The sequence below is a fragment of the Lithobates pipiens genome, unplaced genomic scaffold, assembly GCF_037356315.1.
Source record: "Lithobates pipiens isolate NorthernLeopardFrog02 unplaced genomic scaffold, aLitPip1_a1.2 Scaffold_3, whole genome shotgun sequence".
Taxonomy (NCBI): Eukaryota; Metazoa; Chordata; class Amphibia; order Anura; family Ranidae; genus Lithobates; species Lithobates pipiens.
In genome coordinates, this window is record NW_027507790.1 from 249,673,612 (window position 1) to 249,701,405 (window position 27,794).

General features: G+C 44.1%; 1 protein-coding gene across 1 annotated transcript; it reads left to right on the forward strand.

Moving 5' to 3' along the window:
* Window positions 1-27,794, forward strand: LOC143941079 (tetraspanin-36-like). Its single transcript, XM_077463016.1, has 7 exons — window positions 1-162; window positions 17,361-17,552; window positions 18,711-18,785; window positions 21,611-21,706; window positions 22,818-22,964; window positions 26,279-26,362; window positions 27,342-27,794. The coding sequence occupies exons 1-7, from the start codon at window positions 103-105 to the stop codon at window positions 27,408-27,410; spliced, it is 723 nt and encodes a 240-aa protein (XP_077319142.1). The 5' UTR covers window positions 1-102; the 3' UTR covers window positions 27,411-27,794.

Here is a 27,794-nt window from a genome sequence, read left to right on the forward strand (position 1 = left end):
GACTGCGGGGAAAGGCTCATAACATGTGATGTGCGGCTTATTATTCCAGCTGAATAGAGAGGTGGAAGCATTGTCTGGAGGAGCCTGAGAAGAGAAGCAACAATGGGGATCGGATCCTGCACGTCCAAAACCTGCCTTATCCTCGTCAGCCTCATCTTCCTGGTGAGTCTTCTATGAATATTCTATGTATTAGTCTCAATTCACAAAGATTTAATACAAGGATATAATATTCAGCTAATTAGCTGTGATTTGTAAATCTCATTGGCTTTCTGTTGAAAATTACTGTCACTTTTTTAATTTTATTTATATTATATACAGTTTATATATCATACAATTTTTTATTTTTTATATAATTTTTTTTTTTGTTTTTTTTTGTTTATGGATCCTTATTCTTGTGTTAGCGTTTCGTGAATTGAGCCTTTTGTGATCTATTATGTGCTGCTTTGTAATGGACACAAAGCCCGACCATTCATAAGCATAGCCATTTGCTATAATGCTGCCTATTGATAAATTTGCAGGACCTCACCCATGTCATTTGATGGGCTTGTCGTCATTTTTTATTTTTTATTTTTTTTCCAACCTCACCTACTATGTTATATGGCTTTTGTTAAGTCTAAACGAAATTTAAACATGTAGGGTTGCTCACTCATCCTTTTAAACCCGGACACATGAATTACACAGCTTCTGAGGATAATTTTAATGCAGATAAGACACCAAGTGAGTTTAATTACCACCTTAATCAGCCACAAAACCCGTGTAATTATTGTTTTAAAGGGATGAGGTGGCAACCCTAATGGCCAGCCTAAAGCCCCATTAAAAAAAAAAAAAAATATATATATATATATATATATATATATATATATATATATATATATATATATATATATATATATATATATATAATATATATATATATATATATATATATATATTAATTTTTTTTTTTTTTTTTTTTTTTTTTTTATATTAAAAATTATATATTTTTGTCTTCAGATTTATCAAAACCATGTATTGCAAGGGCCTGCTTGATTGCATACAAATTGAAAGTGTTAAGGTTTGACCTCCTACTATATGGTTTTGGTAAATTTTGAAGACAAAAATCTGCAGAAGATCTAATAGTGTGTATGGGGTCTAAGGCTCACCAAGCACCATCTGACCATGCAATCAAGTATGTAATCGGAGACTCTACCTAAAAACTATCTGTATATAATGATTATATTATAATCGGGTAGACCCTTGTACTATATATAGTTGTCGGCAGATCTAATGGCGATTGTAATGTGTCTAGTGAACTTAAATCCTAAACTAGATGGAGACACACTAGAGCTGCACGATACTGGATGAAATGCGGATCACGTTTTATTTGCTTAGAATAAAGTTCACGATTCTCGTGGTGTAACATCATCTTTCACATTGTACCAAAAAATGAGGCTAACTTTATGGTTTAGGGGTTTTTATTTTTATTTTTTTCCACAATTGCGTGCGTAAAACCGTTGCGCAAATACAGCGTGACATAAAATATTGCCACCATTTTTATTCTCTAGGGTCTCTGCTTGAGAAAAATTTATCATGTTTGGGTGCTCTAAGTAATTTTCTAGCAGAAAATGGTGTGTATGTTTTAATCTTTTTATTTTTTACTTCCTCTTTCATTCCCTGCAAAGCATAATGGGCTACTATGCATTGCAGCCAGGTGCAAAATGATCAGTCAAGCAACGGTTGCGTCTTATCTGATGTTTGTGTATTCAGACAGCCATGAGTGCTGCCAGAATACAATAGCTGACCGTGGAGATTGCTTTTAGGCTCTGTTTCTACTACTGCAACTTGACATGTGAAGTCGCATGACAAGTCAAAATCCATGTATTTCAATGGTCCCTGTTCTATTAGTACGACTCAAGTGGCTGCAACTCCAAAGTTTTTGTTCGACTTTGATGCAACTGGTTCTTACTAGTTGCATGACATCACATTAAAAATCGCAATAGTGGAATCCTAGCCTTATCCACTCTGTTTGCTTGGATGGGGGTTCCATGGCTTCTCTTGCTCAAGCTGTGTATTGACAGCACTGACCTCTGCAAATACAATCACTTTCTTCTTTTACTATATACTTTCTGATGATCTGGAACAAGCATGTGGCAAGTGAAGTCAGAATTCCTCATCATACTTGTTTTCAGGTCAGTGACTCAACCATTGAAGCACGAGGGTCAGCATAACTGGCAGGTAACTAAAGATTTCAGAACACTGCAATGGCAGCCTACATATCTCCTGCCCTATGGATTTCTCTTAATCTGCCCGTGTGTGTGGGGGGTACATTTTCAGCAGATATCATGCCAGACCTGCCCAGCTCTTAATTGTTATATGTATGGGAGATCGAATCTGCTGGCTGACCTCATCTCAAACTAGCTCGGTGACATTGGTTGTCCTTCAGTGGGCTTTCAGTTTCTGTACCCATCTCGTATATTTGACACGCCCAACCCTACCAAGGAACTGCCCTGGTTAAATAAAAATTATTTCGGGATATCTGAATTTTTGGGTCCCCTTTTTGCCAGATTCTTCAGTTTTAGTCCAACTCTGACCTGTTCTAGCCGGAAATGGTTGCTTGTAACATTCAGATGTTTTGGTAAAAACTTCATGACACTTTAAAAAAAAAAAAAAAAAAAAAAACACACCGTAAACTTCAGTCGAGAGATTAAAAGTAAACTGGTTTGGGGGACACTGGGATTTTTTTTTTTCCCCCTTCCTCTGTATGTACATAAAATGTTTTTTTTTTTTTTTTTTTTTTTTTTTACAGTGTAGCCATATACAACAGGGTGTAGCATTTTGTGAGTTGCTCACCTGATTACAGGTGTGTGTAACCTGAGCTTTACCCTGTCATCTCCCTCTCCCTCTCCCTCTCCCTCTCCCTCTCCCTCTCTCTCTCCCTCTCCCTCTCTCTCTCCCTCTCTCTCTCCCTCTCCCTCTCCCTCTCCCTCTCCCTCTCATACTGTGGCAGATCCATGCCTAGTACGTGGTCTGACACTTGTGGGTCTGGGGCACGTGTGTGTGATTGCACACAGTGGGAACCCAGCGGTGGGCACCACAGGCTTGATGTCTGCTGATTACATAGGCAGATTGGCACTTTGCCTGTGTACTATGTAAACAAGGCAGATCACCATTCTGTTAGTAGGGAAGGCATGGATGTGTTCCTGCAAAGCAGAGACAGGGATCAATGCTTTCCCTAGTAAGGGCACCTCCCTCACAGTAAGCGCAGGCTAGGCATCACATTTATCATTTTGATCGCCGCTGGTGTTAACATCTTCCTAGCCAGTGTCATTAGTACAGTGACAGTGCATATTTTTTCACTGTATTAGTGTCACTGGTCCCTGAAAAGTGTCAGGTATCTTTTCTTCCCCCTCCCCTGTTGCAATATCGCAGAAGTTTCTGATCATTGCCATTGCCAATTAAATATCCCATATTTTGTGTGTATATATTTATTGATGAGTATTTTATAGCAGCAAAGGGAAAAAATAAAATTGGGGGAGAGAATTTTTATTTTATTTTTTCTTTGTTTTATAGCATTTAGACCATCAAAAAGCTCAATTTCTGGGAGTAAAAAGACAAATTTATTTGGGTACAGCATCGCACGACCACGCAATTGTCAAAGTAATGCAGTGCCGTATCACACAAAATGGCCTGGTCATGAAAGGGGGTAAATCTTCTGGGGGGTCAAGTGGTTAAACTGATGATCTAAAATGGGGATCTGCAAACTTTCTAAATAAAGGGCATGACTAGGGCCAGTGGAAGTAGAAAATGTCCTGATGTCCAGTTGGAGTAAACGATGCCCTATCTTTGGTGTCAGTGAGAGGACTAGTGCCCCATCGTTGGTGCCAATAAAAGAAATTGTACCCTTTCGTTTGTCAGTGGAAGGAGTTTTTTCCCATCGTTGGTATCGGTGAATGGGATAATTCTTCCGTCACCCCCAAAGACCCAGATAAAGGCAAGCAAAGGGCCCCTCATCCGGCCCCAGGGCGGCATTAGGAGACCCCTGATCTAAAACTTGATCAGACCCTGTTCAGCCCTATACTTGTGGAGTGTATGATTCAAAGCCTCATTGACGTGACATGCGCTTCCTGAGCCACGAGTCTGGAATTGGTGGTTCAGGATTATTGTGAAACTGGTTTTACTGATAACCACTTGACTGTAAAATCCTTCCCATAAAATAACAGCACTGCGTTTTTTATAGTGTAGAAAAGTGATGACAAAGTGCACAAGACTCCTCATACATCATTGTGTCACACGCTGGACTTTGCCTCTCACTTCCCTACAAGCATGTGACTGGGCGCAGTTTCAAACCGTGTATAGAGGACAAGAAAATTACTATTTGGATCCTGTGTGTGGATAGATATAAAGGGTAGGACTAGTAGACTTTGCTTAAAGTGCAAGTAAGCCACGCCAGATTTTTATAAATTGTATTTATTTATTTATTTTTTCTTCCCTGCAAAGTAAAGGCATTATGTGCTAGTATGCATTGCATACTAGCACATTGTGAAATGATTATTTACATAGTACGGTTGAATAGACACCAGTTCAACCTGAGTGTCTTTTCTATTATCCTTATTCCTGTACATTGCATCTCATTATGGTACCCACATAGCGCCAACAATTTACACTTGCATTGCACACTCACATTGGTCCCTACCCTCCAAGGAGCCCACAATCCAAGGTCCCCAACTCACTTTCATATACTAGGGCCAATTTGGGACAGAAGCCAATTAACCTACCAGCATGTCTTTGGAGTGTGGGAGGAAACCAGAGTACCCGGAGAAAACCCACGCTGGCACAGGGAGAACATGCAAACTCCAGGCAGGTAGTGTCGTGGTTGCGATGCAAACCAGTGACCCTTTTTACTTCTAGGTGAGAGTGCTACCCACTACACCACTGTGCCGCCCCTTAGAATGATGCACTGTACCATTGTGTTGTCGGCTCAGACAGGTGGTTCCGTCTTCTGGCTGCAATGCGGGAGTCGCGGACCGCACAGAACTCTAAAGGGATGGCACGGGTATATCATCCCTTCAGAGCGCATGCGCTAGTGACCTCCCTGGCTGCATGAAATGTGATCATCTCCTTAACCGTGAAGATTTAGGAGATGTAGTACCTACAGGTAAGCCTTTATTATAGGTATAGCAAGGTCCCAGGCCTCCATCAGTATGAGAACCTCCAGGGTTAGAGATAGCTGACATCCTTCTGTATGTGGTGTGTTGAGGCACAGTGGATGCAAGGTGGAGTTATTGGGTGCCACACTTCTTGAATGCAATAGAGATGTTTGTTTCTCTTACAAACTTTTATGGGGGGGAAATGGGGTTAGGGCCAGGATACCCTTAAGTAGTTGCAAGTTCAATTGGCACACTTCAATGTGAAGACAGCTGTGCAGGGAAAGGCCTTCAGCAAGACACCACATCTACACATGCAGGAATGCTGTCTCCTATGGCAACAGTCTTTAAAAGTTCCTTCACTTTCTCTACAACTTCTCCTTGTAGTTCTTCAGTACACTGAGCTCCCGGTCTCTCACTAGACTCACTGAATCCATTGAGCTCCTCCAGTCTTCAAGGCAGTATCTTCCTCAAGTGTCACCCCACCTCTCTACTGGGTCCCTGGCAGGGCAAAAGGGGCAGCTGCCCTGGGCCCTGTCATTGTTGTGGGGCCCAAAGCAGCTGCCTCATACTTGCCAACTATCCCAGTTTACATTCCCTTGAAGTTTTAGCCCTGTGCTGCTACTAATGCTGCCCAGCTCTGCCCTATTGTGTACAGATGACTCACCAGCAGACCTGTGTTTTACATGTAAATACTGGCATTCATATGTAAATAGCTGAGGTCAACTGTATTGATGTGGAAATAAAGGCAGCATTCATAGGTATATCATGCCCCCCTGCAGTGAGAAGATGTGCTGTAATCTATAGCAACCAGTGAGCAGTATTACTGTACAGTAATCTCTAGCAGCCAATCAACAAGCAGAAATGTGCTGTAACCTCTAGCAACCAGTCAGTAATCAGTAATGATATGCTGTAACCTCTGGCAACCAATTGCAATTGCTGCCTGATCTGATACAGTAAGCTGATATTAAGTCTAGCTGCAATTTTATTGTATGTCTAAGAGGGTGGAGATCGAAATTGCCTGGGGGGAGGGGGGCCCTAAGAATTTTTGCCCAGGGTCCAATTTAATATTAAATATGGCCCTGGTCCCTAGCTTGGCACTCTTGCTACTTCTAAAGCTTCGGTCCCTGCCTTGGCACACAAGGCTGCTCTGCAAGTGTCGCCTCCGCTGGGTGGGTCCCTGGCTTGGTCACCGCCTGAAGTTTCCCGGTTCTCCACCATGCCCGTTTGGGGAGAATACTGCTCCGGTACTTGCTTTTCCCCCCTCTACCTCCAACCACGACAGGTTCTCCGGATGGCAGAACCGTCAACTCTGGTTGGACTGCAAGCCGCAGTCCCATCCCTGCACTGCTCTCTTGCTTCTTGATAGGCCTTTAGACAGCCTAGCAGCCCAGGGCAATAACACATGTCCACCCAGACAGCTTTCCAGATGACACAGAAACTTGATCACCTGACTCCTCCCAAATAGGCTCTGACAGCAGGTCAAGGCATTCAAGAAATACCCGAGATACCCCATAACCTCAGCTAATTTCTGGGGTTTAAATCTGACCTTTACTTTGTTTTTTATTTGGGGGGGGCGGGGACCAGTACCCATCAGATGCAGTCCGTTGCTTTTGTTTGTGTGTTTTTTTTTTTTTTTTTTTGAAAAAAAAACGTTCCCACCCCCCCCCCCCCCCCCCTTTTTTTTTTTTTTTTTTTTTTTTTTTTTTTTTTTTTTTTATGGGTTCCAATGGTGTAGTTGACACCGGGGGGGGGGGAGCCAGCAATAACCTTACCCCCCCCCCCTTGTGTTTTTAAAAGTCTCTCACTTCTGTGTTCTGGTTTATTAAAGATAAAAGTATACAAGTAGTGCCAGTGTGGTTTTGAGGGGACTTGTTCACTTTGTCCTAAACCTCCCAGAGCCATCTCAACTTCAGGGCTTGTGTATAACCCACTGCATGGGTCAATTTATACAATGGTAAAGCGGCCATTAATCATGGCCTCCCGGGACGACACAAATGGGAAGATTGCAGAGGACCGTTTACAAAAAAATTTAGTTTTCAGCGTAATAAAGCAATCCGTAATGTAGTATGGTGAGGCCTCATGCATACCCAGCCTGGTCGGTTCCGGTCACCGGAAGCTCATTTTCAGTTTAATGGTCTGCCCGTAATGCCCCTGCTGTGGGACGCACAGTGTGAACCCGGGAAGAAGCTGAAGTTAGAAGCCGATTGGCTACCATGCACAGCTTCTCCAGCTTCTGAGTGCTCCAGTTTAAGGCCAGGTTCACATTTGTTCAGCATCGGTTTCATGCCTGGGGTCCGGTGTGCTCCTGTTCATCAGTTCAGGTCTGAATTTTTGTCTGAATTCCCACCTGAATCGGAACCAAAAAAAATGCATCGGACCCTTTTGCTATCCGCTCCGCAGCCACCCCGGACCTTTGTGTGCCGGCACCATTGAGAGCCGGTCACACTCCCCTGTCAGTGAATTTGGATGCGGTGAAAAAGGGCATCCAATGCGCATATATGTGAACCCAGCCTAAGCCTTAGTGCGATTTGTCATGCGGTTTGACAGGTCAAAATTTCATGAAGTCTGCTGGCAGTGCAACTGTTCAAATCGTTTTTGAAAGGTTCTGGCACTACTTCTTGGGATTTCATTGCAACTTCCATACTTTTATTTTTTATTTTTTTCCATCTTTATTAAGCTGCAATGAAATTGGAGGTGCAAATTGAACTGATCTGCGGCTTTGAAATCACGCTAAAGTAGCGCAACTTCAAAGCCACACTGGTCTAAAACAGGCCTTAGTTGATCTACCCCATAGTATATTTTTTGTTAAGTGACACTTGGCATGTTCCCCTTTTTTTTTTTTTTTTTTTTTTTCACGCAGTACACATCAGGTTTGTATGAAGTGGGCCAGTTGGAAACAACTGATTGCATCAGGCCTGATGCATGGACCAATGTGATGAATGGGCTAATCGTTCAATGGGGCCTGAGAACTAAGCGTGCACAGGTGCGCGCTTTTAATTCTCTACTGCAATGTCAACATTCTCGGGGGCATTATACCGGTACTATATGTGTATTGTGAGCACGCACTGGTTGGTTATTAGAGTGACTGACTTGGCGGCCAGATTGAGGTTTATAGGTGGTCCCTGGCATATCCGTATCAGAAGTGTGTTTTATCTCGCAACATCAGTGATTCGTTTTTTCTTTCTTGATGCAAAATCTAGAGACGGGAGGGAAAAGGAACTGAAACCCCCCTGGGAGGAAGCCATGATATATGTATGTGTTGTAAAAGTGTGTGTGGGGTTTAAATAAAAAAAAAAAAATGTATGCGTTTCCATACTCCATAAATGCCATGGATTTAACCTCCAACACTGCTATATAGGCTGTAACTGCCTCCATGTACAGTACAGGATTAATGTCCCTGTATTGTATGCAATGACACTGAGGCTTTACCCACAGGCCAGCAATTTGGGTGAAGGAGGCGATGGTGCTGGAGGCAGCCTGCACTTCAATGCAGGCCTTCACTCAAAAGTGAAAGTGGCACTAATTCAACACCCCACCCGCCCCTAATGCTTTTGATGTAAACGTAGGCACACCCTAAGCTCGCGCCTTCTGTCTGCAGAAGTGTTCATTTTTTACATCAAATTTCGATTTACTTTAGTTTGTCTTTTGACTAAAATGCCGCTTTTTTTTTTTTTTTTTTTTCCATCTGAGTTTTTAGTCATGTCAGTCAAAGGGGGGGGGGAAATGCAGCGCTTAAATATATTAAACTGTTTATTATATTCATTTTTTAGTATTGTTCACACACAAATATCTAGGTTTTATACTTAAGTCAACCACGTGAATAATGGCATCGAATGTCAATGGAACAACATTTCTAAAACCTCTTTAAGGCAGATAACGCCAATAGAGACATGTTGAAAAAGGAAGACATGTATGTACAAGCAATGCAGTAGCCTAAGGTTACATTTTACTTTTTGTATTCATCTTAACACTCTTTACATTTTCTCCTGTCTTCACGACCTTCAGGTCCACCATATACTGGGGTACATATATTCATATGTTTGTAACTGGTGCTGAGCGCTTCAAACTTATTGGGCTCCTCCCGCAGGACCTTGTAAAATTCTAGACATCACCAGTTCCCTGGGGCTTAGTCCAGGGGTGTCCAGCCAAGGGGCCCATATTCTTTTGAATCTACCTGGGCTTCCCTTGTGTTGGTAAATATATCTGTAGCGGCCACATCCCTTGCTGGATGGCCTTGAATTGTTGGGCTTACCGGTTACCTTCTCTTGGCCTGCTCTTCCACGTCTAGGGGTTCCCAGGGTTCATACCTAACGACTTGAACACTGACACAGATGCAGTTGTGTTTGTTTTTAAAAAAAAAAAAAAAAAAAAAATTTTGCAGTAGTAACATCCACTAACACAGCCTCTCAGGGGAACAGAGGGCACGGGTGAAGAACTCGGGCACCTTGAACTGCAGGTCTAGAAAAGTCTCTCTATTGCCACCCAGAGAGTAGCCACTCGCAGCTGGGTACTTCAAGGCTGAACAGATCTCTAGCCAGAGATCATGGCAGTCAGCTCGTTTACTCAAAACTAGAAGAAATCCTATGAACGTGTACAAGTTGTAACTAAAAGTGAATAGGAACCTTTTCCTCAGTACCTGGAACGTTTCCCGTCTCCTCAATGGTACTGGGAAAAGCGTGAATTTGTCAATGTCCTTCCCAACTCAGTAACCAGGCACTTCCCAGGATGTCACTTGCCGGCCCTCATCCGAAGAGTCCTCCCCTGGTCACTTCCACGAGCTGTGGTGCCTCTCCAAGCCGAGAGCACACCCGGTCACCTTGAATCCTCCCTCAGTTACTGTGCCTCGGACCAGCTGGGTCCGAGACTCAGGAACAGATGGATCCCTACCCCAGACCAGGCAGGTCTATCAGGGGCCTCCAACAGGAACATGTTGCGGGGTGTCGAACACCCCGTAACCCCTCACGGGGCCATCCCGGTCCTGGAACCAGAACCAACCACACGGGTCCCATGAACTCCTCTTTCTCCAAACACCATGACCCATTCCTCAGCGGGCCCCAGCACTCCCACTAATTGGTTCAGAGAAGGCTGATGCCTAAACATCCAGCCAGGCCTGGTTCTGGCCTGTCATGTGCACCTCAACCATTCACATGACCAGGCAGAACTTCAGAACACAGCCTGGCCAGACTGATGTTAAGGCCAACCTATGTAATCAACCCTTAGAACCCCTACTGTTCTGAGGCAAAAAATAAATTTACATGCGTCTGACATTTTGTCCAAAATGTCATCCGCTTCATATCTTTCCACGATCAAGGTGTTCCGTGTGTTATCCAGGAGGCGACTGGGCAGTGAGATTTCCATCCCATCAGGATGCGTTTACGGGCTTGGAACAATGCTCTAGAGAATGCTATTCTCACCACTTCCTCTGGGATAACCTCCTCCAGAATTCCTAAGATAGTGGATTGGGTACAAGGGGACTGTTGTCTGGAACACTTGATTACGAGTCCCAAGTACTACCTTCCAATACTGGTGGAGCTTTGGGTATCTCCATAGCAGGTGAATCGGATCTCCCTGGTGTTGCCTACACCTGTCACAAAGGGAGTCTGGCCTCCTACCCATCTTGTGTGTAGTGCTCTTGGTGCACTGTATATTTGGGGAAACTTTTTGGCCTACATTTTAAGCACGTGGTGATTGATTGCAGGGCTTCCTCCCATTGGTCACCTGTAAATGGGCCTACGCCCCCCCCCATAGTGACCGTGCCATAGTGGGGTGATCCCTTAAATGGTCTGGCAATAACATTTGGTAGCAATTTGAAATCCCTTTTTGGTTTCAGTGCTTGTTTGTTGAAGGTGACAGATGGGGGGGCTTTAGACATATTCCAATGGGTAGAATTTCCTTGTGTGCCTGAGCTGGAGATAGTAGTACATGTTGGTGATTAAATATGTTATGTAGCTCAGGGAAGGAAAGCAGCTTGTCATCTTGGAATATTTCTGACAGGAAAGGATCACCACTTGGGTCCCTGTTGCAACTTCACCAGTTGGACATAAGAGGTCCCCCATATCGGACCTCCTGCATCTGTCTACCCTTCTTCCAGATTTTCTAAATTAAAGTAAGGGTGGGTATCTGTTTATTAACTTTATAAAACATCTGTGCCTTCAGGTCCATCGGAACGGTTTCCTCTCCAGATCCGATCAGCATCGATCTCGCTGATGACCCCTCTGGATCATGGCCTATGATCCAATCAGATGCTGCATTTGGGCTGTGATGTAGTGCAGCCAAGGGTTGGGCACTGCCAATCCTCCGCCTTCCTTGGGTTGCTGTAGTTCTAATTTGATTCTGGGTGACCCATTCCACAATGGGTATCCAAAGAGTGTTAATCACACTAAATATTTTCAAATTAATCACAACCGGTGAGTTATAACTGCGGTATCAGTATCATTTTTATTAACTTGGCTCTGCCCATGTAAAAGTAAAGAAACTTCAGACACGTGTAATGTCAATAGTGTCTTTTTAGGCGTTTCGTTCAATAGCCAGGCTGTCTTAAAACAAAGTGAGTTTATTTGATCACGCTTGGCATCAACTTTAAATAAATACAAAGTTAAAAGTTCATACAGCTTGATTGTAGTGGAATAAAAACTGTGGTAAAAGAACTTGCTTTCTCTATTGTCATAGAGGTGTCTGGTAGAAGAGATGTTAGGAGTTAGGCTGTATCTAGGCCTAACGTAAACAAAATGTCGTCTTCAGTGTATGAAAGTGTCTCAAATCTACAGGTCAGCAAAATGCAGCTATATCCATATATAGTTTGAGCTAGAGGTGAAATAATCGTATTAGTAATTCTAAATATTCACATTGCTAATAGCTGACACATCTTTTTTTAAACTTCTCTGACAGAAACACAACAGTGTTGACCTTCTGCTAAAAGGCCAATTCTTGTAATGGATACGTTCTTTTAAAGTGGAGGTCCACCCTGAAAAATAACATTTTACATACAAATGCTAAAAAATAAAAAATTTGAAGAGGAGAGATTTTTTTTTTTTATTTTTTATTTTTTCTCACCAGAAATGCTTGTTAGGCAGATCGTCCTAATCTGACACTTCCTATTCCGCGGCGATCTTCTTCAGTCTTCTCCTCCTCGTGTTGATTTCTGGGAAATTTGGGCACGGTGCCTTCTGGGACTTGTGTGAGTCTCGGAAGACAGCCGCCCATTCAGAAATCGCTGGGGTACTCGCGCATGCGCAGTAGGAAACGTTTCCCTTAGTGAGGATGCCAGCGCACGATACGAGGGACAGATTGGCTGATGTCGCAGGCGCCCTGGACAGGGAAGTGTCCTTATTAAAAGTCAGCAGCTACGGTGTTTGTAGCTGCTGACTTAAAAAAAAAAAAACACATTTATTTTTTTTTTTTTCTACGGCTGGAACACCACTTTAAGTAACAAATTCAGTTCTGTATCAAAGCTTACAAATTATGTATGTTTGTCACACAAATTCTAGCTAATTACCAACTATATCAAATATCCAAAATATATTATGGATAATCTATGATTTACTTTTTTATTTTTTATTTTTATTTTTTTACCACTTCAATACCAGGCGATACTATGAGACGCATAGTAGTCCATTATGCTTTACCTTTGCAGGGAATCAGAGGAAGTAAACTCATCAGGGTTTACTTCCTCTTTAACTGAGGTCACTGCTGGGATCGGGCCTGAGTCAGGAAGATCCACCTCCCGTTCCGTCTGGCAGCATCAAGGCTAATTTAGACCAGTTAATGGTCAGACCTGAGTAGTAACCAAATCTGGAAATCGTGGACGTCACTTCGGTTAAGGAAGCTGCGGTGTCGCCCAGGAAAAGCAGCATGTCGTCTGCATACAAAATGATCTTCTCTTGAAGGTCGCCAAATTTCGACCCTGTAATCACCATACTGGCCCTCACCAGTGGTTCAATAGCGAAGAGCAGGGGAGACAGAGGGCAACCCTGGCCAAAGCAAAAGCATGCAACATTCTGCCTGACATTCTAATGGTTGCGTGTGGGGATGCATATAGAAGTTTAACCCAGGCTATGAATCTATCTCCGAATCCAAATTTGGATGGCACCACCCACAGGTATCGCCAGCCTACGCTATCAGACAGCTGAGACGTCGCTGGACAGAGGGACCTCGGGTAAGGGGGGTTTGCTGCACACAGTTTTGCTGCATTAGGGTAAAAAAACCTTCTGCCTTTACGACAAATTTTAATGCATTATTTCTTTAGAACTGCCATACATTGTATACTCTTGGAGTAAAAATCGAATAACGTGCTTCTTTATGGTATGACAGTTTAGCCATGCACATCCCAGGAGGCTGTAGAACCAGTCCCGCAGCATCACGCCATCTTGCGCATGCATAGAGGGGAGTTGGCTATTCATATTAGCAAGCTGGTGATTGGCTGCTAGGAGGTGGTCCTAGAACCCAATCGCCTCCTGGTTAATGTGAAAAGTTCATTCAGGCAGCTGTCCCGCTCCCAGTCCAGTATTGTCCTGCCTCCCGCTCTGCTCTGCTACCGACAGTGGTGGGGGCTGGGGACAAAAGCACCAGCTAAATGACGCGGCCGTCCAGATAGAGCAGTAGCTCAGGCCGGACACTGTCTCGCATTTAGTAATAAGAATTTAACCCTTGTGGTACAAAGGTGGGGGGGGGGGGGGTTCCACTTCAAAGGTGTTTTTTTTTTTAAATAGCCGGTTTATTTTTTTAAACGGCTATTTCTGTTAGGATAGCCTCAGTTTCAGGCTCTTTCTATAATTTTTATCCTGATTGTATCACAAATCGATCAAGCCCGGAAGGAGTCCTTATCTGTGAGATGGAAATATGTACTAGGTGCTCCTAACCTCAAACCTAGATGGTGACAAAATGGGAAGTGAGGGGCAATCTCGCCAGCAATCCGGAGCTACTATGCTGGCACTGAAACAAATTGCTTGCAATTCTGCTATTGGACCAAGATTATATGAGAATTAAGACTTCTGTATAAAGCTGACGGAGGAAGGGCTGTTGTAAGAAGGATCATTAGAAAGGTTTCACTTCCTCAAAAAAAAAAAACCTGCAAATTGTTCTGTATATACTGGTTTTGTGTTGGGGGGTTTTGTACAGGTTAACCCATTCCTGCTCATCTTCTCCGTGTGTGTCGGATCGGATGTAGATTAGTGGCAGTCAACTTTCTTGAGATGGGGAGCCTCATGCGTGGCCCTCAACATCACCAAAGGGCTGCACGTAAAATTCAGTGTCAGACAGCAGGCGCACAACAGGATAAAGTCATAGGCTGCAGACGTGCCGCCAGGGACGGCCAGAAGTTACCGTTGTAACGGGGCATAAGGGAAACGCAGATTAGAGCCTGCAGGGGTCCTAAGGGTCACCAGAAAAAAAAAAAATTGCCTACGAGCCATGTACAGCCCCTGGGCTGCAGGTTGGGCACCAGTGATATAGATGCTGCTGGCAGCCTTTTTGAGTGTAGTACAATAATGTAATGCATAAACGTTTCCTCAACTTTTTGAAATGTCTGCTTGCTGTATAGTGCATACTTACCCACCTCTCTTCTAATGTGAAAAGTTTGGGAAAGTGCTAAATACAACAATTTAATTTCCTCCACCAAATATACACCTATTTTGGGACAACACTCTTTTCCTAGAAATTTCTAGGCTTCACCCTAAATGTTTTTTTACCAATTCCTTCAGCTGAGACGTGCCATGCATGTGCAGCCAAACCTGATTTCTATCTTCTCCTTCAGTGTTCGTAACAGACAACATAGGATGGACATCCTCAACTAAGGGGCTCACCTCGGATACCCATCTTGTGCTAGTGGACCACCTTCTTCCCCCTTTTATTTTGAAAATCCTCCTTTTAAATTTGTAACAGTCTGGTGGGAAAGGTATGTAGGCCCCATTTCAGGCGATGATTAGGAAGACCTCCCAAGCGGGTCTTTCCCCTTCTCAAAGAACCTGAGCTATTCATTCTGCATATGGCGTATATGGGACCCCTGCATTTTTGAATGCGATTGGTGTGAGGGATGACCCATGTTGTGCTAGGAGTGGACACGCTTCACGATACTTTGTCCATCTTTTGGGGTGATGTCCCACATAGCTGAGGTACTGTAAAGGTTGTTACGCAAAATGGCCTATTGGGGATTAACTCCTGGTTGAACCCCCCCCCCTTGCATGCTTACTAGGCTATGTTAAAGTGGTTGTAAACCCTTACAAACCACTTTGACCTACAAGTAAGCCTAGATTAAGGCTTACCTGTAGGTTAAAGAAATGTCTCCTAAACCTACACGGTTTAGGAGATATTTGCCGAAAGGAGCATGCGCCATAGACAGCGGTGCGCAGGCGCACTGAGCGTGCCGCAGTTAACTGCGATATGCCGCGAGTGGCGGCTCCTGTGCGCATGCGCGGGAGTGACGTCATCGCGGCTCTGACAAATGACAGCGCCGGAGCAGCGAGACCCACTGAGAAGATGGAGGCTCCGTACACAAGGGGACAGCGGTGACATCGCTGGCTCCTGTGTCAGGTAAGTGACACATAATGGACTACTATGCGACGCATAGTAGTCCATCATGCTTTACCTTTTGCAGGGAATCGGAGGAAGTAAACTCATCAGGGTTTACTTCCTGTTTAATTCGGCTTTAATGATCACGGTTTCTTGTGCCCTGTTTGTAGCTCACAAAGGCTGATTGCTCTTTATTGGGCCTCACCTCATCCACCCACTCTTTCTGCATGGATAACGGATCTTAATAGATGTATCTCTTATAAATAAATGGAGCTCTATCTGGAAAAATATCAAATGTATGTGCCCTACTCGTTCATAGATCTCCAGATGCCATAATGTGTATGCTTGTCATGTTTTCTCCACCATGATGACATGCTTGAATTTAATATGGAATTATTTTAGGTCTAATGCACTAAGTACTCTGTAACTTTTTATATATTATATTCATGGTTACTCTTTTCTTTGTATTTGTCTTACGTTGTCTGTGTGTTTATTTCCTTTTTTGCTCCTAAAATTCTGATTTTAAGAAAATATTAAAGTGGATTAAAACCTAATCGCTAAAATTGTGTATGCAACGTGTAATTGCATGTAATTAAGTCTCTAGAAGAAAAAAACTGCAGCTTTCAATAAAACGCCTGGTACATCTGCCATGACTGTCCTCCTCCTCGGTCTTCCCCATTTTTATTTTGGCACTTCCTTTTACGACTTCCCAACTGTACTTCTGCTTTGTCAGGCACAGCCCATTTTTATTATTTTTTTTTTTTCCACCATTGGGGGTGGGTGTGGATAAGTGAATAAAAAAAGCGAAGAGTATTTTCCAAAAGAGAAAATCTATCATATATTAAATGCATTTAACCGATTATGTGCCTCTTGCAGTCCCTGTACAGGAGGGCTGAAGTTTAAGAGAAATTGGTAGTATGCAGAGACATTTAGTTCATGTGCTGAGAAGCATGCGGATAGGAGGAGAGAGCAGAGCGACAAACGAGCTCCTCACCATGCTGTGTGGCTGTGTGTGTGTTGGGTTTTTATCTTTTCGCTGTCCAGTAATGGACTGTGGCCTGGTCTAGGATGACTGGGGCTTGGAGGAAGTGGGTTGAATGATGTTGGTCATCTTGTTGCGGGGGGGCGGCAGAGTACAGTGGCGGAAATCTCTGGATTTAAGCTTGAGATTGTAGGAAGAGCTGGTTCAGTTATTTTATCTTTACGGCCAGGTTAACACAGGCTGCAGGTTTGTGCCTGGGGTCCGGTACGTTCCTGTACACTGGTTCAGGTCCGCATTTTAGCCTGAACTGCACCCAAAGACTCACCGGACCCTCTTTTCATTCTGGACTGCGGCTGCCCCGTTTGTGAACTGGCTCAATTAAGAGCCGGTCACACTTGCCTGTCATGCAAATTGGATGTGGAGAAACCCACATCCAATTTGCATGTGTGCGTGATCCCAGCCTGAGGGACCTTACACATGGCTATACAACTTTTTTTTATTTTTTTCAAAAAAATAAACTCCCATACTCCTGCAGGTGTAAATGCAGCATGTGGTTGCGTGCCAATAGCCACACCGCTTTTTCTGTAATGAATCTCAATGGGGGAGGGGAGAAATGCTCCTGTTGTGGCTCCAGGGTGTCAGGAGAACAAGCATTTTACTCTGTCCTTATGTCTCATGTATTCTTCTTTTTTTTTATTTTTTTTTTTTTTGTTTGAGTTTACATCTTGTGGTTTTTTATTTTCCAGGTGGCAGCAGCTGCACTGGCATATGTCGGGATTAATGCCATCATCACCTACAAGCAATATGAGAATTTCTTGGGGAACATGTATGTGATGCTTCCATCCGTGATCATTCTATGTGTGGCCGTGTTTATGTTCATCATCGGATGCCTCGGCTTCTGTGCCACCATTCAGGAATCCAGCTGCGGACTGGGATGTGTAAGTACTTGGCTGTCCTTCACCAGCCGAATTCCCCCTACAGGTGTTTAAAGAACATAAAGTGATTACTTAAAATTTTTAAAAGCCGTAGTAAACCCTGTTTTAACGAAAAAGGATTCCCATCGGATGCTAGCATATAATGAAATAAAATTAAACCCTCACCGCTGTCACCATTGCAGTGACGTCCATCTTCACCTCATCTTCCTTCTGGGTTTGGGAACTCTGGCCATATGGCGGAGCGCGATGACGTCGCTCCCACAGCTCTGAAGCAGGGGTATGTCGTTCCTTCAGAGTGCATGTACCTGCGATGTCACCGGCTGCTGCTAGCAAGAATATCTCCTGAAAGGTGCAGGATTAGGAGATATTCATTTTTACCTACAGGTAAGTTTTTTATTATAAGCTTGCCTGTAGGTAAAAAAAAATTCCAGGCTTTACTACCACTTTAAACTGTGTATAGTAGCTCCCAACTGTCCCTTATTTCAAGGGAGTGTCCCTGATTTGGAAAAAATGTCCCTCTTTCCTCATTTGTCCCTCATTTTAAACTGATCTAAATAGTTGTGTATAAAAAAAAAGGGTATTTATCTTTCAAAAAGTGTTTCCCGGTGCTAAATCTTCTATCCAATTTCTAAATTGCTGCATTTGTAAATTTCAAAAGCCAATAAAGGAATAGCTGTGGTAAAGCATTTGTGGGGTTAACTAAACCTCTTCAAGCGCCCCCCGCCCCCCCCCCCCCCCACGCCTACATCATTTTTGTACTGGGTGTCCCTCATTACCATCTTAAGTTGGTGCGTGGGGACTTTTAACACGCACGCGTGCGTGTTAAGCTCTCAAGGCTTGGAGGGATACAACTCTTAGGACAGATAATGTACACATCTAATTTAAAACTGATAATGAAGATCTGCCAGCACAGTACAAACTGGGTTAATGGTAAACCTAACTCCCCAGCCAGCCTCTTCTGTAACATATAGGGGGGGGGGGGGGGGGATATATACAATATATTAATCGCAATATTGCATATTTAAAAACGTTTTTTATTTTTCAATCAATTATAATAAAGTTGGCTGCAGAAGTGGAAATGCAATTTTTAAAATTGAAACATTTTGTGTAGCCTGTAATATATAAACTTGTATATATATATTTTTTTTTTTCCTCCTACAGTTCATCTCTCTGATATCCATCATATTAGCCGCTGGAGTGGCGTCTCTTGTGTTGGGTCTCGTATATAAAGATAAGGTGAGGAATGAAGAGGTTATACATTGACATACTAAGACCTGAATTGTTCCATCAGAGGCCGTATGTCGGAATGGTCTCGTGTAAGAACTGAGCAATTGACATTTCAAAATTCTTCCACTTTGGTACTGGTGACCCAACAGGACCACAATGAATCGGGCTTTTGCTTTAAAATATAGAACAGGGAAGGAATGCCTTCACTTCGAGGGGTCCTAAACTCTAATAGTAAACGTTGCGTAAATAGTTACTGTAAAGCAATATTGGGATGAATCCAACAAACAGAAGTGGCTAAGATGATTGCCTTTCCTAGAGAACATACTGCTCTGGTATTTAATAATTACAATAACCTAAACCTCTTTGCATATAAGAATTGTTCCCCCCAAGTGCCAGCTTTTTGAGGAAAGTTCATCTGCAGCGACACCTGCTGTTAAAACTGTTATTGCAGAATGACTAAACCTTTTTATTACATTTGGATGGCCTTGCATTCCTTCCTGATCCTCCCCAGGGGGTATTTGGATATACCCTGGATCAACAATCTCTGGTGGTGTTAATAGCCAGTTATGTTCTGTGCATTTTAGGAATGATTCCAGAATTTTTTTTTAAAAAAAAGTTGGCTACTACATCTTTAGGACTTCTGTCCAAGGTGATAGAAAAACACGAGCATTGTAGAGGTGGACAGCCCTTGTACTACACCAATCAATCCTTAAAGTAACCTATAATGAGGAAAACATGGCTAACCTAAAAGTATTTAGTTAGAATACTTTCAGACATTGACCCAGAAAAGTCTAATGCCGCATGCACACGATCGAATTGTCCGGCAAACAATCCGGCGAACTTTCTACCGAACGGACTTGGCCACACACGGAAAGTCCGGCGTTTGCTAGCGCGATGATGTACAGCGCGTACAACGGGACTAGAAAAGGGAAGTTCAATAGCCAGTAGCCAATAGCTTCCTTTTCGTACTTGCTTCTGAGCATGCGTCATTCTTAGTCCGCCGGACCAGCGTACTCACGAAGGTATTGTCCGCTGAAACCCAAGATTGGGCTGCAAAACTACTTTCTAAGTCCGCCGGACTTTACGCTGAAAGTCCGCTGAAGCCCACACACTATCGGATTGTCCGGTGGACTAAGTCGCCGGACAATTTGATCATGTGTACGCGGCATAAGTCATGCTGGTTCCAAATTAGTGACTTTAAGTGTAGTGGCCATAACCCTTTGTAGGGTGGCCTTAACTTATTGGGATTACTGGTTACCTCCACTTGGCTTGTTTTTTCACGTCTAGGGGTTCCCAGGGTTAATGCCCAACAACTCAGATGCTGAAAGTCCTTTTTAAAAGGTTTTATTTGCGTAGCGGATGACATTTGGGATCAAATGTCACGCGCATTGTAAGTTTAGTTTTTTGCCTCGGAACCTTACAGTACTGAGGGTTAATTGTGTAGGTAAGGCTTAACACCAGTCTGGCCAGGCCATGATGGATGTTCTGCCCACTCATGTGAGCGGTGAGGTGCACATGACAGGCCAGAACCAGGCCTGGTTGGATGTTTGGGTATCGGCCCTCTCAAAGCCGTTCAACGGGAGTGCCAGGCCTGCTGAGGAGTCTGGGAGGGGGTACTTAAACAGGTGTGGGTCACGTGTTCGGGGTTCCGGAGTTGTTCAAGAGACCCGCGTGGTCTTTTCTGGTTCCAGGACCAGGGTGGCCCCGTGAGGGGTCCCGGTCATGGGGTGTTCAACATCCCGCAACGTGTTCCTGTCAGTGGCCCCTGGTAGACCCGCCTGGTCTGGGGTAGGGATCTGTCTGTTCCTGAGTCTCAGAACCGACTGGTCTGAGGTGCTGTAACTGAGGGAGGATTCAAAGTGTCCGGGTGTGCGCTTGGCTTGGAGGGACACCGCAGCTCGTGCAAGTAACCGGGGGAGGACTCTTCGGAGGAGGGCTGACAAGTGGCATCCTGGGAAGTGCCTGGTTACTGAGTTGGGAAGGACATTGACGAGTCCACATTTTTCCAGTACTTCAAAGGAAGCACAAAACGGTACAGTTGGAAAAAGGTTCCTATTCATCTTCAGTGATCTGTTTGAGTCAATGCGCTGATTACCATGATCTCTGGCTAGAGGTCTGTTCAGTCTTGAAGTACCCAGCTGCGAGTGGCTACTCTCTGGGTGGCAATAGACTTTGTTAAATCTGCAGTTCAAGGCACCTGAGTTATTCACCCGTGCCCTCTGTTCCCTAAGACTGTTTGTGAAAGTTCTACTGCAAAATAAACCTTTTGAAAAGACTTTATCTGTGTCAGTGTTCAAGTTGTTGGGTATCAACCCTGGGAACCCCTAGATGCGGAGGAGCAGGCCAGGAGAAGGTAACCATAAGCCCATTAATTCAAGGCCGCGCAGTAAAGGTTGTGGCCGCTACATTTGGCAGTGATAACATCCAATAACACGGTCTCGTAAAGAAACAGAGGGCACAGGCGAAGGACTCGGGCACCTTGAACTGCGGACATAAAGTCTCTAATTCCACCCAGAGAGTAGCCACTCGCAGCTGGGCACTTCAAGACTGAACAGATCTCTAGCCAGAAATCATGGCAATCAGCACGTTAATTAAAAACTTGAAAAGTCCTCTGAACGTGTACAAGTTATAACTGAAAGTGAACAGGAACCTTTTTCCTCAGTACCTGGAACATTCTCTCTCCTTGACAGTACTGGAAAAAGCTTGGATTTGTCAATGTCCTTCCCAACTCTGCAACTGTGTGTGTGACACACAAGTGAGGAATACACAAATCGATATCTGCAGCAGTTCACTGATCTGACCCTTTTTTATTTTTTTATTTTTTTTCCTCCTAGATTAATCCGGAACTGGAGAAAAACATGGGCCTCTTTTTCCAGAAGTATGATGGCAAAAATGTGGAAAGCTCCACTGTGGACTTCATCCAAGAGGAGGTAATTCACAAAAGTTCCATTCTGGTTGCATGTGGCTACATCTTTGTTTAAAATTGCTCTATCACCAGGAAGCTTGTTAAATTCTTCTCCCCCCCCCCCCCCCCCCCCCGCGCACTCTTCCCCCAGGGGATCCTGAATACATGGCACTTGTCCTCATCTAAACCAGTTCAGGGGTTTCTGGGCTGTGCTGTTGGAAGGCTAACCCGCCTATCTATGTGACAAATGACAATTGAGTGACAGCTCAGAAGGAGATGGGGCATGAAATGCAGTGCAAACAGGGCCCGCACAGCCTTCCTACTCCAGAGGGACACCCTCTGGCAGCCTAGAAGTTCTGTCTTCTGTTTGGCGCACGCAATCTGGAGCTGCAGCCTGCTATTCAGGGGGAATGGGAGAGCAGGGAACCGGTCAGCTAGCCCTTTAGTGAACCGGGCTGTAGTACCTGGCTTGTGCTGATGTCGGCTTGTATTTTTGTGAATGATGTGCTCTGCTTGAGCTGACACCATTCACAACACCAGCTGACATCTCCACCGTGTCCTGAATAGCAGGCTGCAGCCCTGGACTGTGTAATCCGGAGAGAGGAGACATGGCACTGAAAAAATGGATAGGGGGTGGTGCTCACAGCTATCCGTCAGCACAGCCCCCCCCCCCCCCCCCCCGAACTTCCTTTGACTTTAGGCTTCAGGGGGGCTGGAGCTACAGCCAGCAATGACAATATCTCACAATAGTTGCATTCAAAATTTGAATGACCCTTCTAGACAGCATTTACAAACGCTGTTGGGAAGTTGTTGTTTTTCACAGCACCAGCTGCAGCTGTAAGGCTTCCCTAAATATAGGCAATTCTGGCAAGAGCAGCTGGGAAAAATGGCAACTGGGCAGGCTAAAGCTACTAAGTGTCTTGTTTTTTATTTTTTTCTAACCTCTTGTCCCCAAAAGGGGTGGCGAAATTGGTTTACCTTCGCAATCATTAAGACCCAGGATGAATCGTAGAATTTGAAGGGCTGTCTGGCAGTGCTGTCACTTTGTTTTGTTTTTTTATTGTACTGTTAGATATTGGAATGCACTTGTAAAATTATTATATTTTTATTTTTTATTTTTTTCTCCTTCTGAACAGTTGCAATGCTGTGGAATAAAGAACTACACCAGCTGGGAGAACACAACCTGGTATAAAACCAATCACACCGTGCCCAAAAGCTGCTGTGTGAAGAATGCCACTCAGTGTACAGGAGACCTGAAGGAGCTTAAAAACCTCTACCATGAGGTAAGACTATCCTTGAACAGTGGATTATATATAGACATCCTATAGAAGGGGGTCCGGGGCTTGGTGTGCCTGTGACACAATGGGGAGTCTATAGGCTTGGCCTGGGATTTGACCACCTTCAGTTGGCAGACAAGTTAAATGTTTTCTTATGAACGGGGAGGAGGCTGCCAGCCCTATTTCAATAGAGCAAAAGCTACAGGTGCAGATTTTCGAACCCGGTCGACTGCTTCCCTAGACCGTAGGTATCCAAACTTTCTAAACGGGACAGTTAATGATGTCCTACAGACTTGTGAGGTAGACTCTGCCCAATGGGTGTAGAAAAGGTCCCAACGTCTGGGGGGGTGTAATGCCCCATCTTTGTCAGTGGGAACAATTTTACCCAATTGTTGGTGTCATTGGGAGGAATTGTCGTATCAATATTCCCATCTTACTTTCCTGGATAAGGGTTTAAGAGTAATGGGTGCTGCAGCAGCAACAACCAGCCGGAACTGAAAACTTCAGATCAAATGCACATATTTGCCAACACACCATGGATTGTCAAAGATGTCCAAATCTTTATTGAAATATGATTGCATCACAAGACATAAAACAACATTTTGGAGTCTTGTGCAGGACCCCTTCAGGCATGTGGTGGCTGCATGTCTGGCGAAGGCGTCCTGTGCGGCTCCGAAACATTACACTATGTCTTCTGTTATGTGATCATACTTCAATAAATGATTTGGACATCTTTTTGACTATCCACGTTGTGCTGGTCGAGTATGTGCATTTGAATTGGAAGGAATTGTGCCCCATCGTTGTCATTAAACCCCATTTGGAGGGAAAGGACCTCATTGTTGAGAGCAGCAGCGGCTGGTCCTCAGATTTTTTTGGGGGTGCACAAGCTGAAAAAAACGATTGCAGCAGCACTATGCCCCATCAAATGCTATATCCACTCCCCACTGTCTGCCCGGCACTTGCCATATCTCAGTGGGGCAGCGGGTGATGGTGGTGAGCTGTGTCCTCCATGCGCCTCCTCCTGATAGGTGTCCAATCACAGCACCTGTCATTTCAGCCAATTGGGTAACACACCCACGCTTTCTGATTGGCAGAGAGGCAGGTCAGTGTTGGAACAGAGATTGAATACTCGCTTTTCTAAAACCTGAGTGAACTATGAGCGCAATGCTCTGCGCTCACAATGCACTTTTTTTTTAATTATTATTTTTTTTTTTTGGAGCCTATAATCGAGTGTTTCAAAAATACACACTTCTGCTGTAATTTAGGCACCTGGAATCCTAAGAGGCCTTATGCCTGAACAGGGGGTGGCGGCAGCCATGGATAGGTTCATGCTATGCATGAATCTATCCATTATTCATAAGGAGGGGGGGGGGTGCCCTCTTGCCCTTAATGGACACACCGCCACCGATTGGGAGGAATTGTGCCCCTTCATTGGTTTTACTGGGGGACATTATGCCCTATTGGTATTGATGGATGAAAGGGGCTGCAGTCTGGAGACCACTGCTCTAGACCAGTGTTTCTCAACTCCAGTCCTCAATGCGCACCAACAGGTCATGTTTTCAGGATTTGTCAGATTAAATGGCTGTGGTAATTACTAAGGCAGTGAAACTGATGACATCACCTGTGCAAAACAATGGGAAGCCTGAAAACATGACCTGTTGGGGTGCCTTGAGGACTGGAGTTGAGAAACGCTGCTCTAGACCATACCCAGCTGGTGCTTTGCAGTCTCCCATGTACTTGGCCTCCTCTCCTGATTCAACCAAAGAGCTTCATCGCGCAGCTGCCTTCTCATGTCACTGGAGTAGCTCTACAGTAGACAGTCGGGTTTAGCTTCAGATGTGATCTGTCAGACTGTCCAGGAACTGTTTAGTAAGATGGTCTACCTAGCTGCATATTATGTTTGGATAGATTGTCTAGGAAGTCCATACAAAAAACCTTTCCCAGTCAAATTGTGTTTTGACAGATAACATTTCTAGAATATTTGTGTGGCCAGCTTTAACTGTAGAAGCCAGATCAGAAATTGGTTTCCGTTCTAGAGATTTTTAGCTCATTATGAAATACTTGCCTTAGAACGAGGCACCGGCATCTCACGCAGTCCACACCGAGGGATCTGACCTGTTCCCTCAGCGTGTCTTCCGGGTATCGTGGCGCCAGCGCTGTGAGTGGCCGGAGCTGCAATGTCATCACTCCCACATATGCATGCGGGAGTTTTCTTCCCGGCAGGGTCTGGCTTCTGCCGGACATTCAGCCGAGAATCCCTGGTGTGCATGTGCTGCTGAAGTCAGGGGCTCATTGTGAGCGGAATATCTCCTAAACTGTACAGGTTTAGGAGATATAAGGCTTACCTGTAGGTAAAAATAATTATAGGCTTACCTGTAGGTCAAAGTGAAAAATGTAACTATACAACCACTTTAAGCTGGCCATATATCCATAGATTTCTTTGGTTTAGCCTGCAGGCTTTATGAACAAAATCTAATGGATTCTTCCATCCATGCTAAACAGCACAGATGGGGGAATCTCCTGCTGAGTCTATTGTATTCTGACAGCCAGAGCTGCCAGCTGTTATAATACCCCAACAGTGCCCAGATGCAGGTGCTGATTGTTTGCTACCCAAGTCCATGTGTTTTTTTTTCAATTGAAGGATGTCGTGTGGAGTGATGCCAACAGGGCCACCCATGGAGCAAGGTCCAGCAGGTTTGTTAGGAACGGGATGAAATTTGTTCACTGCGTGGCCATCTTTAAATGGGTCTGATGCCAGGACCTCCCATTTCTTGTCCTGACAGTTTGATTTTGAGCCCTGTGCAGGTCCAGCAGGTATAGCAGTATAGTGCATGACTGCACTAAAGATACAGCTTGTCCTGAACTGAAATTGCCTTGTCTTTGCATTGTGCCCTGTGCAGCACAATGGGGATGGTGTGAATGAGTCCTTGGAAGGTAGGCAATGTTCAGCACTCCAGTTGTGGCAAAACCACAAATCCTATCATTATGTCTGCCTCTGGTCACGCCTATAGCTGTCAATCTTGCAATGCCTCCTGAGATTTGTAGTTCCACAACAGTTGGGTGCCGAGGTTTAATTACTCCCGATTTTATATTACTCTACAGCCCATTAATGTGCAGAAACTGACCGCATAAAAGTCCAGTCTGGCCTTCAGTGACCACTTGGTGTCCTCCAACCAAGCTGACCATCTCTCCCCAGTTTGAGTCCCTGCTAGGATGATGCCCTACAAATGCTATGTGCTGCATGAAGGATTTCTTAAGCAGTTGGCCCCGAAGTTTACCTAGATGACAGCATGTATAATGTGTGTTGTTCTATTTTTCAGGGCTGTGAGGCTAAACTAGAGAACGTGTTACACAAAGTCCTCAGCTTCTCCCTGCTGATCATTCTTGGCTTTGTGATCATTGAGGTAGGTGGAATTCCTTATGCCATTTTTGTATTTAAAATGTCTACTGAAAAGTGTTGCATGCAAAAAAGCATGATTTGGGATTCTGCCTAACCCAGTCTAGTTGTTAGACTCAAGGAACCCTATCTATGGAATGTTATTCGAACCAAATTTGGGCACACTATGTTGTGTGGTGTGTGTTTTCTTTCCAAAAAATAAAATAAAAATTTTTTGCTTCCCCCTATCAACCCAATGAGTGTTGGTGGGAATTCAATTAAGCTATTGTGTTCTCCCAGCGGGGGGGGGGGGGGTGCAGGGATTATACCAGGAGAACAGTGATTATTGCTAGCCACTATAGCTGCTGGCAGAAATCTCATGCTATAAATATGACATGCTGGTTGTACCAAAGTTGATCGTATCAGCCTGCCCATAGATGTATCAAATCAGTTCAGCAGGGACCGCTGAGATTCAGTCCATCTATGGCCAGCTTTTCCTATTGGTCCTAGGTGGCATCTGGTGTGCTAAACCAGCCCCTTGCATCCTATGTCTTGGATTTTCTAAGTTGGGCTTTGGATGGCTTCCTGCTGAATTGACTGAAAATTGAGCCTGGGTGGCCCTGCAAACGCAACCAGTAGATTTTAAAATCGTCTGAGCTAGTTATTGAGAAAATGTTAGCCGAACAACTACATCCTATCGGAAGCGGTCACTATTCGGCAGTGGCCTTTTAATCGGGCAGCAGAGATCTTACTAATGGAGTCCCTGAGAGATGGCAGATGTTTTCCGGTGGTTTGACTCTCCCTTTAATGAAAACTAGACTGGCAATTTTTTTAAACTGGGTGAAGAAAATTCAAAAATTAGCCTGACAAAATTGGAAGAGGTATCAATATGGCTTTTGCTTCAGAATTTTTTTTTTTTTTTTTTTTTTTTTTTTTTTTAGACTTGCCTTGCTTCTCTACCTTTTGCAGAACTGTTGGCAAACTAACCATTTTGCTTTGTTTTCCAGCTCATTTGTTTGATCAGCTTGTGCGTGGTCTATCACAAAAGAGATTATCGGGGATATGAGATACTCTAGAGATGAGGCAAGATGCATCTGGAATACCAACTGACTCTCGGACATCACATTTGCCTATTTTTGCTATCTTGTATATATATTTGCAATTGTTTAACTCTCTCCTTTTGGACTTTCTTATAATATTAAGCTCAGATGCTGACTATGTACAGTAGATGTATAACTTTCCAAAATCCCTGTTCAGTGCAGCAGGCCTGGGGGGGGGAATTCAGTTTATACTGAAGTCTGTCTGTCTCTGTCTGTCATGGACTACTGCATGTTGTACATTGCTCATGGCAGTCTACAATAAGCTAACTTGTGTACCTTTTTTTTGTTAACATTTTTTGTGTAAATAATGTATGTGTGGTTCTGAAACTTTTTGGAATAAAAATATGCCACTGAATACAA